This window comes from Nannospalax galili, unplaced genomic scaffold, assembly GCF_000622305.1.
Source record: "Nannospalax galili isolate Female #2095 unplaced genomic scaffold, S.galili_v1.0 scaffold286, whole genome shotgun sequence".
Lineage (NCBI taxonomy): Eukaryota > Metazoa > Chordata > Mammalia > Rodentia > Spalacidae > Nannospalax > Nannospalax galili.
In genome coordinates, this window is record NW_008359442.1 from 2,693,131 (window position 1) to 2,705,378 (window position 12,248).

Below are 12,248 nucleotides of genomic sequence, written 5' to 3' on the forward strand. Positions count from 1 at the left end.
TTCTCCTTCCTGGGATATTCTCTACACCATTCCTACCAAACAGTCCTCAAATTTTCTTCCTTTCTGGCTCTTTATCTTTGTTCATGCCCTCTCTCTCAGACTATGTTTAAAATGACAACCATCTGTCAAAGTTTCATCAAATGTAATTCTTCCCACAAATCCACAAGTAATTCTCATAACCAAAATTTTAAGTTTCTCTCTGTGGTGGTTTGAATGAAAATGCCCCCATAGACTCCAAGTGTGTTTTGGGAGGTCTTAGAAGGTGTGGCTATCTTGGAGGAAGCACACCACTGGGGATGGGCTTAGAAAGTTCTTAAGCCTTGCCGGATCTCCCTCCAGTTGTTGTTTCCTGTGCCTGCTTGAAGATGTAGAGCCTAGTTTCCGCTTCTCTTCCACCCACCTCTGCCACCATACCTCCCCACCATGATGGACTCTTGCCCCTTGGAACTGTAAGCTCAAATAAATTCTACCTGCTATAATTTGCTTTGGTCAGTGTTTCTATCACAGTAACAGAAAAGTAACCAATACACTCTCCCTTTGACAATTCCCAAAGCATGCTGTACAAATAAAGCGTATCAATACAAATATTTTTTTTTTGTCTTTTTGAGACAGGGTCTCCCTGTAGCCCCAGCTGGCCTGGAACTTACTATGTAGACCAGGCTGGCCTTGAACTCACAGCGATCCACCAGCCTCTGCCTCCCAAGTGGTGGGATTAAAGGTGTGTGCCACCACTCCCGGCTCAACACAGATTTTTATACAGACCTTTTAATGCTAGAGTTGTTAAAATCTCGCCTTTCATATCTAGGGTCCTTACCTTCAGGGTCTAACAGTTTAGTGAGGCCGAGGTGCTGCTCTGCCAGGTTAAATGCATTCTGCAGATTATAGTGTGCATTGGACTTCTTCAGTTTATCAAAATCTATCAGGTCAGGCCTATGTAGAATGACAGCAGTAGAACATACCAAAAATTATACTTTGGAAATAAAGCAAGTGTCTAATGAGGTGTAACAATTACTCCAGAAATGTTAAAACAATTTAGTGGAGTAAAGTTACAATATCATATAATTACCAAACAACAATATCTGATTTTTGAATGAACACTAGTTTACTAGGGAAATTAAAGATAATGGAGTGAACTTGTTTCTTCAGTTTGGAAGAATTTCAAATTCTCCTCATATGGAATGCAGGAATTTCCACTGTGGCACAATTATCTAAGCCACAGATAGGAGAATCAGAACTCATCCAGATCTGTCATAGAGAAATGGCAGCATTCTACCCTACAATTCCCATCTTCTTCAGACTTACCGGTGTTTGTGTATCAGTGCATTGAAGGCCATTCCATCCCTCCAGCTAGTGGTGAAATTGTGAATGTTGACGTTAGGGTACCTGCCAAGGACATAGCATAAGAGAAAAACAAATTACTAAATAAATGTTTATGCCTTTGTTGAATGCAGTGCTCTCCCCGCCACTGCCCCGCCACCAAAAAAAGTTTGTAATCATTGTAAAATTCAAGGCCATGACTATCAATAACGAAGATTAAGTTTGAGCATATACCCTTTAACTTTGGTGTGCTATGAAATAAAAATAAAATGGACAATTTTGTGTCTTTACCTGCTTGGTAATTCAATTTCATAAAACATGTAAACTGTGCCCTACACTTAAAACATTATTCTTACTTAGGAAAAAGTGATCACAATCTTGATAATCTTGCTTTATTTGGCTTTCTACTCCACCGACCAGGGCTTCAGGCCCTTTGTCACTGAGATCTGAACTTATACCACTATGGAACAAAAGGTGGCTGGGATTTTACCTGTTCACATGTGACAGATCTTTACTTATAATGGTGCTTTATAAAATAAATACCTCCCTAGAAAACTACTCTATGTCTGAAAACTACTTTATCCCAAATAAACTGGTTATTCTGCACCATGTCAATTACTAATAACTTTCTATTTGTGGTTGATTAGAGGTTCCTACTTGTCTTAACCTACTTATGAGGACATAAGCTCTTTCTAGTTTCCATGCTCAACACTTAAGGCGCAGTGGCAGTTTATATATTTTTATGTCTATCTGTCTGTCTATCTGTTTAACTGTTTGACTGGTGTGTGTGTGCTTAGGTCAGAAAACATTTGAAGTTGGTTCTCTCCTTCCACTATGTGGGTCCAGGGGATCAAACTCAGGTCGGTAGGCTTGGTGGCAAGTGCCCTTACCTGCTAAATAATTTCACCAGCTCCAAGGTAAGATAATTTTCAGAATAACTCACTAATTAACCTGGTATAAAATTGGCTTTCATTAAGATCTAAGGACTCAGCTGGGTGTGGCAGTGCACACCTTTAACCTCAGCAGAGGCAAGCAGAGGCAAGCAGATCTATGAGTCTGAAGCCAGCCTGGTCTACATAGCAAGTTCCAGACTAGCCAGGGCTACAGTGAGATCCTGTCTCAAAAAAACCAAAACAACAATAATTCCAAACTGCAGTAAAAAAAATACTGTGGGTTTAATTCTTACAGTTTAAGATATAATAGTCTGTGGAGCTTCCCTGATAGAGAAAGCAACCCATTAAGGACATACGACAGGTCCAAAATATAAATCAGAACTCCTTCCATTCTGACAGCTAGCTTTAATGACAACACAGCCAACTGCTTATGCATTAACAGGACTCTCAATGGAAGCTGTGGAAAGATACTTATCAGCACCCTCTAAGTGATGACAAGGGGAACTTAATCTTGAAAGATGCTCCTTGGTGTCCTCTGCTTTCACACTCACCCAGCTGTCTTCATCTGGCACCACAGCAGCAATGCATCCTTGGCAGACTTCTTCTCTTTGTTATCTTCAGTTTCCACACTGATATCCTGGATCTAAGGTTCACAAAAAAAATATTAGATATAAGTTATCTGCCTGACACCCACTGAAGAACAGGTCTGAATGTATATACAGGGTAAACTAGATCAAAGCCTCATCCAGCAGACCATCTACTCTGAATGTCAATAAGGCCTATAAGGGCTCACCTCAGAAACATCACCTGTCCTAGGTTTTCTACTCTGCACACAAACGAAGCTGAAGAGAAGATTGGTTACCTGAGGGCCTTCTATCACTTGTCAACCAGCCCATCTTTGCAACTAGTTAGTATAGTGGTTCTTATAGACACCAAAGAAGTATTCAGTTTGCCTTTTCATAATCAAGATTTTTTTCCACATCAGGCTACAGCTTTCATTGATTAGGACACTATGTGATCAACTTCCTGAAAACTGACCCAAATGCTCAGAGAGAACCTGCTTGAATGTTATGCTTCTATGTTCTGTTTTTTTTAAGTTCACTGTCTTGGGGACTGAACTTAGGTCATGAAGCCTGGTGGCAAGAGCCTTTACCGGCTCAGCCACCTCAAGCCACCTTGAATGAGTCTTAATCATGGCTTTATCACTTAACTACTCAGCTCCCCAATTCAGGAAGGGCAACAGTGGCCTACCTCACATACAGCACCAGTGTATTGTTTTGGTTCTTTTTTGTTGCTGTTGCCGAGACAAGATTTCCTGTAGTCAAGGTTGGCCTCAAACTCACTATGTAGTGGAGAAATGACTTTGAACTCTGACCCTCCTGCTTCTAGTGCTAGGATTACAGGTATGTGCTACTACACCCATCCATTTTTTGATGAGATTTAAAAAAAAAAAAAATAGAAAGTGCTGAACTCATAAAAAAAGGACCCATAAATCTCAATTCTTGGATTAGGAGGCACCTACCAGTTATGTCAAGTGCTTCAAATACTGTTGTCTATGGTTCTTCCCTGTAACTGAATTTGGGACAAGGCTTAGGAATAGATGGGGGTCAACCTAGGAGGTCAGATGGTCATCTGTCACCCTCTGGGTCTAACTAGGTATTCCAAAGCTTCTCTGTTTGCTTCTTCCTTTCTGTCAACTCTCTATCCAATCTACAAATCTTCCCTAAATTCTGAGATTCCTGAGCATTAGAGGGACAAGCGACAAAATACTTTAGGATTAAAACTCTGTAAACTTATAACTATGAAAAATGCCTAAGAATCGAAAGAACTACACTTAAAAAAATGTCCATTTCTAATTGAAGTGATTTCTAATTATGTGAAATGTAGATAAGCATAAACCCCAACTTTTATTAGAAATCTTAGTTTGCTGGGTGTGGTGGCTTATACACCTGGAATCCAACACTTGAAAGGCTGAGGCAGTAGAAATGCCAAGAGTTTGAGGGCAGCCTGGGGCACAGAGTAAGAGCCTGTCTTTTAAAAAAACCAAAAGCCCTCAAAACCAAAACCAAAACCAAATCATTAGCTCAAGTGCAGAAAATGAATGTGAAAGAACCTAGACTGACAGAGAAGGGTGGGTTGAACTTTATGCATTAAAATAAAAAAAAGATCCACTTGTTTAGAGACACACCCATACAGAAAGAAGTTCTAGTTACCCTTTGAAAACCCATTAAGACAAGGCACACCCACAAAGACTTCTGATTTCTCTCATTATCTTCTATTCTCATTAAAGGGACAGCAGCAGCGTAAACTCTATGTCACCATCAGTAGTTAATGGATTCCTGCTATGTGTATACAGGACATATTTTGGGAGTTATAGGGAAACATATATGCATGCAATGCAAGCAAGGTACACACACCCACTGGCTGGGAACTTAAGACCATTCATCAGGAGCGGGGGTGGGGGGGGTGGGGGTGGGGGAATCTTTGTGGACACCTGAGGAAATTTCACGGGAGAGAGAACATTAACTAGGACTTAGCTGACATAGAATCAATATATATCCAAATACATATCGATAAAGCTACTGGAAGAAGTTGTGTTGAGTCAGGCACCATCACTGCAGGCTGTGTACTAATATCAGTATCCTGGCTCCAAAGGGACAAAGTATATACAGCACTTACAGGTTGAAGTATAGAAAAAGGCAAGCTGACGGGAAGCTCATTAGTCAATGATAGAACTCAATTCACCCTGAGAATTCTGAAAATGGCTATGTATGCCAGCTCTCTGACATGAGCACTCACCTGGTTTCTAGGGAAGCCACAATCAGAATGCCCTTCTACCTTCCCAATATGCTTTACTCTACAAAACTGTGTGAACATCAAAGAAGGTCCTGATAATGTAACCTTTGTTGGTACAAGGTAAAATTTATCTCATTTTCAAATAATTTAGGAACTAATTAGCATAACCCTCAGAGTTTTATCTGGGGAAAAAATGCCTTTGATTGTTTCAATTACCTCCATTAGTGATGTCACCTTATAACAGTTCCCCCCTTGGACTTATTTAATTGGAATTACAGGGGCTGGGGCTGGGAATCTCAATTATTAAGGTGCTCTCCTCAATGGCAGCAAAAAAGGCAGATGACCACTCTGAATTTGGGGGCTACCAAGTCAGGGAGTTCTCTCTCTTGCCCTATAACTTTCCTTCCCCACAAAGACATGTCCAGAACATTGTTAAAACTGAAGCCTAATCCTAGAGGGGAAAGTGAGGTGGTAAAGGAATTGTTCACAGGCTGGTTTCAGAGTTTCAACAGGAAAACAAAGGCAATTATATACAATTTGATTATTTCTCTCTTTTTTTGTATGAGTTTTTACTTAGCAAGGCAACTCAAACAGATCTTTATCCAAGGGTGAGCACAAGAAGGAAAGGGACAAAGAACACAGTCACCCAGGAGACATGACTGTTGGGATATTTGCTTGCAAGGTAACCTGACACCAGGGTAAGAAGCTGTTTCAGTGCTTCACACTTTAAACAAAGGTCATGAGCATGAAGCCTAGAGAATGAATGAGGACTCTCAAGGTGCTTCATCCTAAGGCCGAGCTCTCTCTTAAGTGTCCAAACACCCACAGCAGCCTGAATTGGCTGTGTGATCCCAGGCAAGACTCCAAATTTCTCAGGATCCTCATAAAGAGAAGCAGCTGGGCAAAATGCCCTTAAGATTATCTTCTGACTTAAAATGCCTCTACACCTAGAGACACTCCATCACAAATAAAGTTATCACTGACTTGAGGACAAATAAAGCTTTTTTTTTTTTTGGCTCTTTCCCCCTGAAACAACTTCTTTACATCCAAAGAATGAGAAGGGGAAAATGGAGCCCCCACCAAACATATACCACAATTTGGTGAAGTCTAGACAATCTAGAACTAGGAACCTAGCACTGATCACATCATTTAATATTTGCTACTGAAAGCAAAATGGCAGATACTAGATGTTCAGAGGTGCTAGGAAGTGGTGGGCTGGGATGCATCCTAGAAACCCCACACCACTGAGTCAGATCTGACAGAAAAGCCAACGCTGTCAGGTACAGTAAAATGCAGAAGATGGTAGTTTCTGCATTCCTCCAGAGTGGGGTTAACGTGGTCTTTCTGGGTACTTGTGGAGCAAGGAGGCCACCTCCACTAGGGTAGGAAGTCATACGTGAAATGCTGACCCAATATCCTTACCTGGAAGCGCAGAATGATGGTCCAGATGAGGCCGAGGGTCAGCCGGTGGTTCCCATCCACAATGTCATGGGACCCCATGTTCTCAAGATGCACTCGCTGCTCCTTCAGGAACTGAAGAGCCTTGTCTACATTCTCCAGACAGTGGATTCGCATTCGTCCCTTAGTTGGTTTAGGCTGGAAAGCAGAGAACAGAAGTGGACATAGATCATCCAACAGGGCAGAGATAGCTCCTGAGGTACTACCCTGAATCACACATACCTATGACGAGTTGCTCTCCCACCCAAACCAAAACTGAAAACTATCTGTGCTCATTTGGCCCAATTTTCAAAAGGAACTTCAGTGCTACTGCACCATCTACACAATGAACTTTATAGGCACATGACAAAACACTTGTGAGACCCATCTCATTGTTGTAAACATAAATAAGTTGGCACCTGCTGGGTTGGGTCATTTCCTAAGGTTGGCCCAAGATAAAAAATTGGGCATATCCCTAATCATGAGATTTTTCAAGTGGTAGTTTTGTGAGGACAGAGAAGTAAATAAATAAGGAGAAAGGAAAAACAAAAAGAAAGGAGGGAAAGAGGGAGAGAGGTATCTAAATACCTTAAATGTTCCTTCATTGTACAGTCATAGCAAAATGTAAAAGAAGCCCTTGAAAGGCAATTTCAAATATGAATACCATATTTACTATAAAGATCGTCTATATCTACTGTTATATGCACACAAACACACAGTACACCAGTCACTATGATCTACTGTGCCAAGTCCAAGTTCATGTCCCCTTGCCTCCCTACCATACTTCCCATCCATCCCCCTTTGGGGGATGTACCTCAGGCTAGTATTTAACATCTCACACAGAAGCCACCAGGATGCACATTAACACACCTGTCATAAGAATATACTCAGCCTGACACCAGTGCATGCTAACCTTTCAAGGCTCTAGTCAATACCTATTGTGCTTTTGGAGACATTTCTAATCATTCCCATTCTCACATGTTATCTTTCCTTACAACTCTATACACTGATGGTCTAGACCACAGAGTCTAGGAAATAGTCATTATGTTTTGGTTTTGCTCTTGTTCCTTAGATCACTTATATTTTTTCCAGTTCAACTGCTGGATTTCTGAGGAGAGCAGGAATGATGCTTTATACTTCAGCTAGCTACATCCTCTAGGGAGTTATCTGGTTCAGTCCTGAACATAAGGTATGTGCACAGAAAACTCAAGGCACGTGTACAGAAAGCTGATCACCTACAAGTAAGCTGTCCTCTTAGAGGTCAGAAGGCCAGGTACATGGCAAGTTAAACATACCCAGGTTAAGACAACAGTCACCCTCATGCCAATACCTTGTCTGCTTCTTGCTTTTCTCTCTGTGGTTAAGAGACCTGGTTATTTATCTGCTAGAGAACATTTGAAAGTGGGGTTAGCCATGTAACAAGTGGCCACTTATGGCCACTTCAAGTCTGTCCTGTCTCAGAAAATTATTTTACTTCCTTTTCTCCTACAGAAAAGAATACTCAAGAATTGGAAGGATGAGCTTTGACACTGCAAAAATGACATTACAGAGGCCTTACATGTGCTAAATTCTATTTTCAAATAAAATCAATGGAAAGAAAAATGTCTATTAAAATTAAGCTTTTCAGTCAGGCATAGTAGTATACACCTATAATTTCAGCTTTTGAGAGACTGAGGCAGAATAGGAGTTCTAGTTTATCATGCGCTACAAAGTGAGACCTTGCTTCAAAAACCAACCAACCAAAACAAAACAACATCAAAAAAGCTTTTATAACAGTTTTCCTTGTACCTAAAAAGAAAAGGAGTGGGAGAAACTCTTAGGGAAAATTCAAAACTAATTTAACTCAGCTATGTGGAAAATACTAGGAGTTGCCATTTGTGTTGTGCTAGGTGACAACAGATTACAACAGTAATCTCATAAAGCAGGAAAAGGGTTAGATGTGAAATATAAAGGGGTGGGCTCAATCAAAATTGTGCTTCTGCAAAGCTGTGTAAGGCTGACACAGGAGCTCTTTGAAAATACCACCCACTAGGTGTGTTTACACACTTCCTTCTGAGAGGAGATATGTGTGGGCCAAAGCTGCCCATCCATGGTGAGGCGGGCAGGGCTACTTATTCCCCAGGGCTGGAAGTGTCAAATTCTGCATGTGTTCACATGTGTTCTGTTTTCTCTTGTTCATCTCTTGGATCAACTATCATTTCTCACAGTGAAAAAAGAAATGGACTATTCACAGCAGCCTATTCTTTCATACCCAAGTAATTTAGGATGGAGCAAGTTCCTGATTAAAACTCTCCTCAAGTCTGTTTTTTAATTATTCAGACTTCTCTTTAGGGGTAAAAAAAAATGAATGGAGGAAGCCCAGTTTTATTTTTCGTTATTTTTTTCCTTTTTTTAAAGTGAGGCTAGAGAGATGGCTCAGTGGTTAAGAGGCTGCTCTTCCAGAGGACCTGAGTTCAGTTCCCAGCATTTACACAGCAACTAACAATTGTCTTTAACTACAGTTCCAGGGAATCCTTTTCTGTCCTCTGTGGACATTGCATAACATGGGTGCATCTATATATGTACAGGCAAAACACTAACACGCATAAATTTTTTTTTTTTAAGTTTTAATGTATCTCTGTGTATGCCACATGTGTGCAGTGCCCATGGAGGCCAAAAGAGGGCATCAGAGTCCCTGGAGCTAGTTATAGGCAATTGTGAATGGCTGGACATGGGTACTGGGAACTGAACTCAGATCCTGTGGAAGAGCAATAAGCGCTTTTAACTGCTGAGCCATCTCTCCAGCCCCACGCCCACCCCAGTCTTGATTGCACTTAATAAATATATTAGTAGCCTGTAGTCCAGCTACACAGGAGACTGAGGCAGGATCATTTGAGTATAAGAGTTTGAGGCAAATCTCAGAAACATAGTAAGACTAAAAAAAAAAGTGCTACAGTTCTAAAAGCTATTTCATTATTATTGTAGTTGTTGTTGAGTCTCATGCAATGGAGAGAACTCTATTTCTTTCCTTCCTTCCTTCCTTCCTTCCTTCCTTCCTTCCTTCCTTCCTTCCTTCCTTCCTTCCTTCCTTTCCTTCCCTCCTTCCCTTCCTTCCCTTCCCCCCACTCCTTCCTTCCTCAAAGATGGCCCATGTAGCCCAGACTGACCTTGAACTTACTAAGTAGTCAAAGCAGGCCTTAAACTTCTAACTGCTGGAGAGATGGCTCAATGGTTCAGAGGTCATACAGCTCATACTGCTGTTGTAGAGGACCTGGGTTTGGTTCCCAGCACCCACATCCCACATGGTAGCTCACAACTGTATCTCGCCTCCACATATGCACCAGGCACACACGGTAGACATATCCACATGAAGGCAAACATACATGAACATAAGATAAAAAGAAATAAAAATTTAAAAACTATTGTTAAAAAGGAAAAAATGCATTGATATTAAATTATATTAATACATATATTTATACTTAAGTGAATTTATTTAGATATATCTTAAGTGTTTTAACTATTGTGTCCATTTATTATCGTGTATTATAAAATCCTTTTATGAAAAACCATGTAGGCTAGGTATTGATGGCATACATCTACAAATCCTAGCAGTTTGGAGGATGAGGCAGAAGGATCACAAGTTATAGGCCAGTCTGGGCAACAGAGCAAGACCCTATCCCAGAAAGAGAAGGAAAGGAAAAGGAAAAAGAAAAACCATTCCAAGCCTATTTGTAATTTTAAAAAATAACTTAGATAGAACACAGTAAATGAAATTGAGTCTTCGATTCCAGATCTTAAGTCTCAGAATACTCATCCATCTGTCTGTCCATGCTCTGCAGCTCCCTAGGTAGCCTAGACATGCCTTGAACTCATGGTGATGCTCTTGCCTCAGCTTTCTAAGTGTTGAGACTAAAGATAGGAGACATCATGCCCAGCTTTAGTTTTGCTTTTCATCTCATTCAACAAAATTTTTTCTTGCTATTTATGAATTATTTTTTAAAAATACAACAAGCCGGGCGTGGTGGCGCATGCCTTTAATCCCAGCACTTGGGAGCCAGAGGCAGGTGGATCTCTGTGAGTTCAAGGCCAGCCTGGTGTACATAGTGAGTTCCAGGACAGCTGGGGCTACAGGGAGACCCTGTCTCAAAAAGACGGAAAAAAAAAAAAAATATATATATATATATATATATAACAACAAAAATCTCATTTTATTCCTTACTCAACTACTTACTGTCCTTCTATGATACCATACTAGTTCTAAGTTCCTCCCCATCTAGGAAGTGTACAATGAAGACATCTACCTTTTACGTAACTAGAACAAAGTGATACACATCATCCACATTTTACCAACTTTGTATGAGAAAGACAGGTAGGCAATGTTGGTTTGAAGACTGGAGCTCTTCCTCTGCTATACTTTTTAATAAGGTTTTTTTCTGCGTTTATCTGGCTTTGCAGAAAAGCCTGCCCAGAGTCAATATTGCAGAGTTGTTAACAAGAGTGCTGTCTGCTCATTCTGTGGCCTGTTGGGGATTCTGAAATTATCTTAACTAGTTTCTGTATTAAAACTAACACAGTTTTCTTAAAACTAAAATTTTGGAGCATCTGAGTATGGTAAGTAACCATAAACCGTGAACCTTTTGAATTACATACCTTTAAAGGGCATTTGCTTTTATTAAGGAGGAGATGAAACGAGGAAGGGTTTTGGTTTTGCCTGCCAGTCAGGTTGTTGAATAGCAGTGATGTATAGATGTGTTTTATGTTTCATATTATTGAACATGTGATAGGCTTACCACCATCATTATAGTAAATAAAACGTTCCTATTTTTGGTTTTATGGGGCAGGAGAGGCAACTCTGCTCACAGTCAAGGGATGGGAACTACTCCCTCTAAGAAGGACATAATTTCTGCAATAGGGATTTATGGCCTCTCTTCCTGTTGTCAAAGGTTTGCACCTATGTAAAAAGCTGAGTATTGTGGCTTGCATTTTGTAATTCCAGTAGTAGGAGGATAGGGACAAGAAGATCCCTGGATCTTCCCCAGGATCTGGTGCAGACTCGACTCAAAGAGAACACAAGGTGCATGGTGTCTGAGGAGGACTGACACCTAAGGTGCCTAAGGAGTGCTCTGGTTTCCTTACAATATTCATGAGCGCGCACGCACACACGTTACTGGAACATTTGCTTTATCATCTCATTACACTATCTTCATGTCTTTTTTTTAAACTTTTACAAAAACTTCGAGAATTTCATACATGTATATAAGGTGTTTTGATCAAATCCATGTCCACTCCCTCCCTTCCAACACCTCCTATATCTCCTCATCACTTTTTTTTCTTTCATTTATTTATTTTTATGGGGCTTTTGAGTACTCTAACATTCCCCTCTCTGACGAGGTAACCCTAAAATCTTTTAAGGATTAGATGCAAGCTCCCAAATACTTTTGAAATTTTTGGCCTTTGGAACAGAGCATGTTGCTAACAGTCCCAAGGGCATTTTGACTTTTAGCCAAGAAACTGGCTACTTTTCTTTGGGGTCTTTTTATCCTAACTGCCTAACCAATTCCCACCTCCTTATCACACCATCCTCTGAAGAGGGTACCCAAATTGCTGATAGGGAATCAGGGTACAGGGTTCTTCCATGCTGAACAGGGATGCAGGGTGAGGCAATTGGGGTACCCCTTCAGTGACTCTATCTAAAAGACTCCCAAATTGCACAACTCTTAACTATAGGGAGAAAAGAAAGTCCTTGACTGGTGTCTAGGAGATGTGAAGGAGAAATAAAGGCAAGAGTAATTAGCATTACAGATTATAAGTTCTAGACAGGGAACT

The 12,248-nt window shown here is 40.6% G+C and overlaps 1 protein-coding gene across 1 annotated transcript in view; it reads right to left on the minus strand.

Annotated features, from left to right (window-relative positions):
• Sptbn1 (spectrin beta, non-erythrocytic 1) overlaps window positions 1-12,248 on the minus strand; it is a 204,036-nt gene that overhangs the window by 55,925 nt on the left and 135,863 nt on the right. Inside the window, exons 4-7 of the mRNA XM_008823012.3 lie at window positions 6,429-6,602; window positions 2,762-2,853; window positions 1,303-1,383; window positions 815-930 (exon numbers count right to left, since the gene is read on the minus strand). Of these exons, the coding sequence (XP_008821234.1) occupies window positions 815-930; window positions 1,303-1,383; window positions 2,762-2,853; window positions 6,429-6,602 (463 nt within the window). The remainder of the gene's footprint in view (window positions 1-814; window positions 931-1,302; window positions 1,384-2,761; window positions 2,854-6,428; window positions 6,603-12,248) is intronic.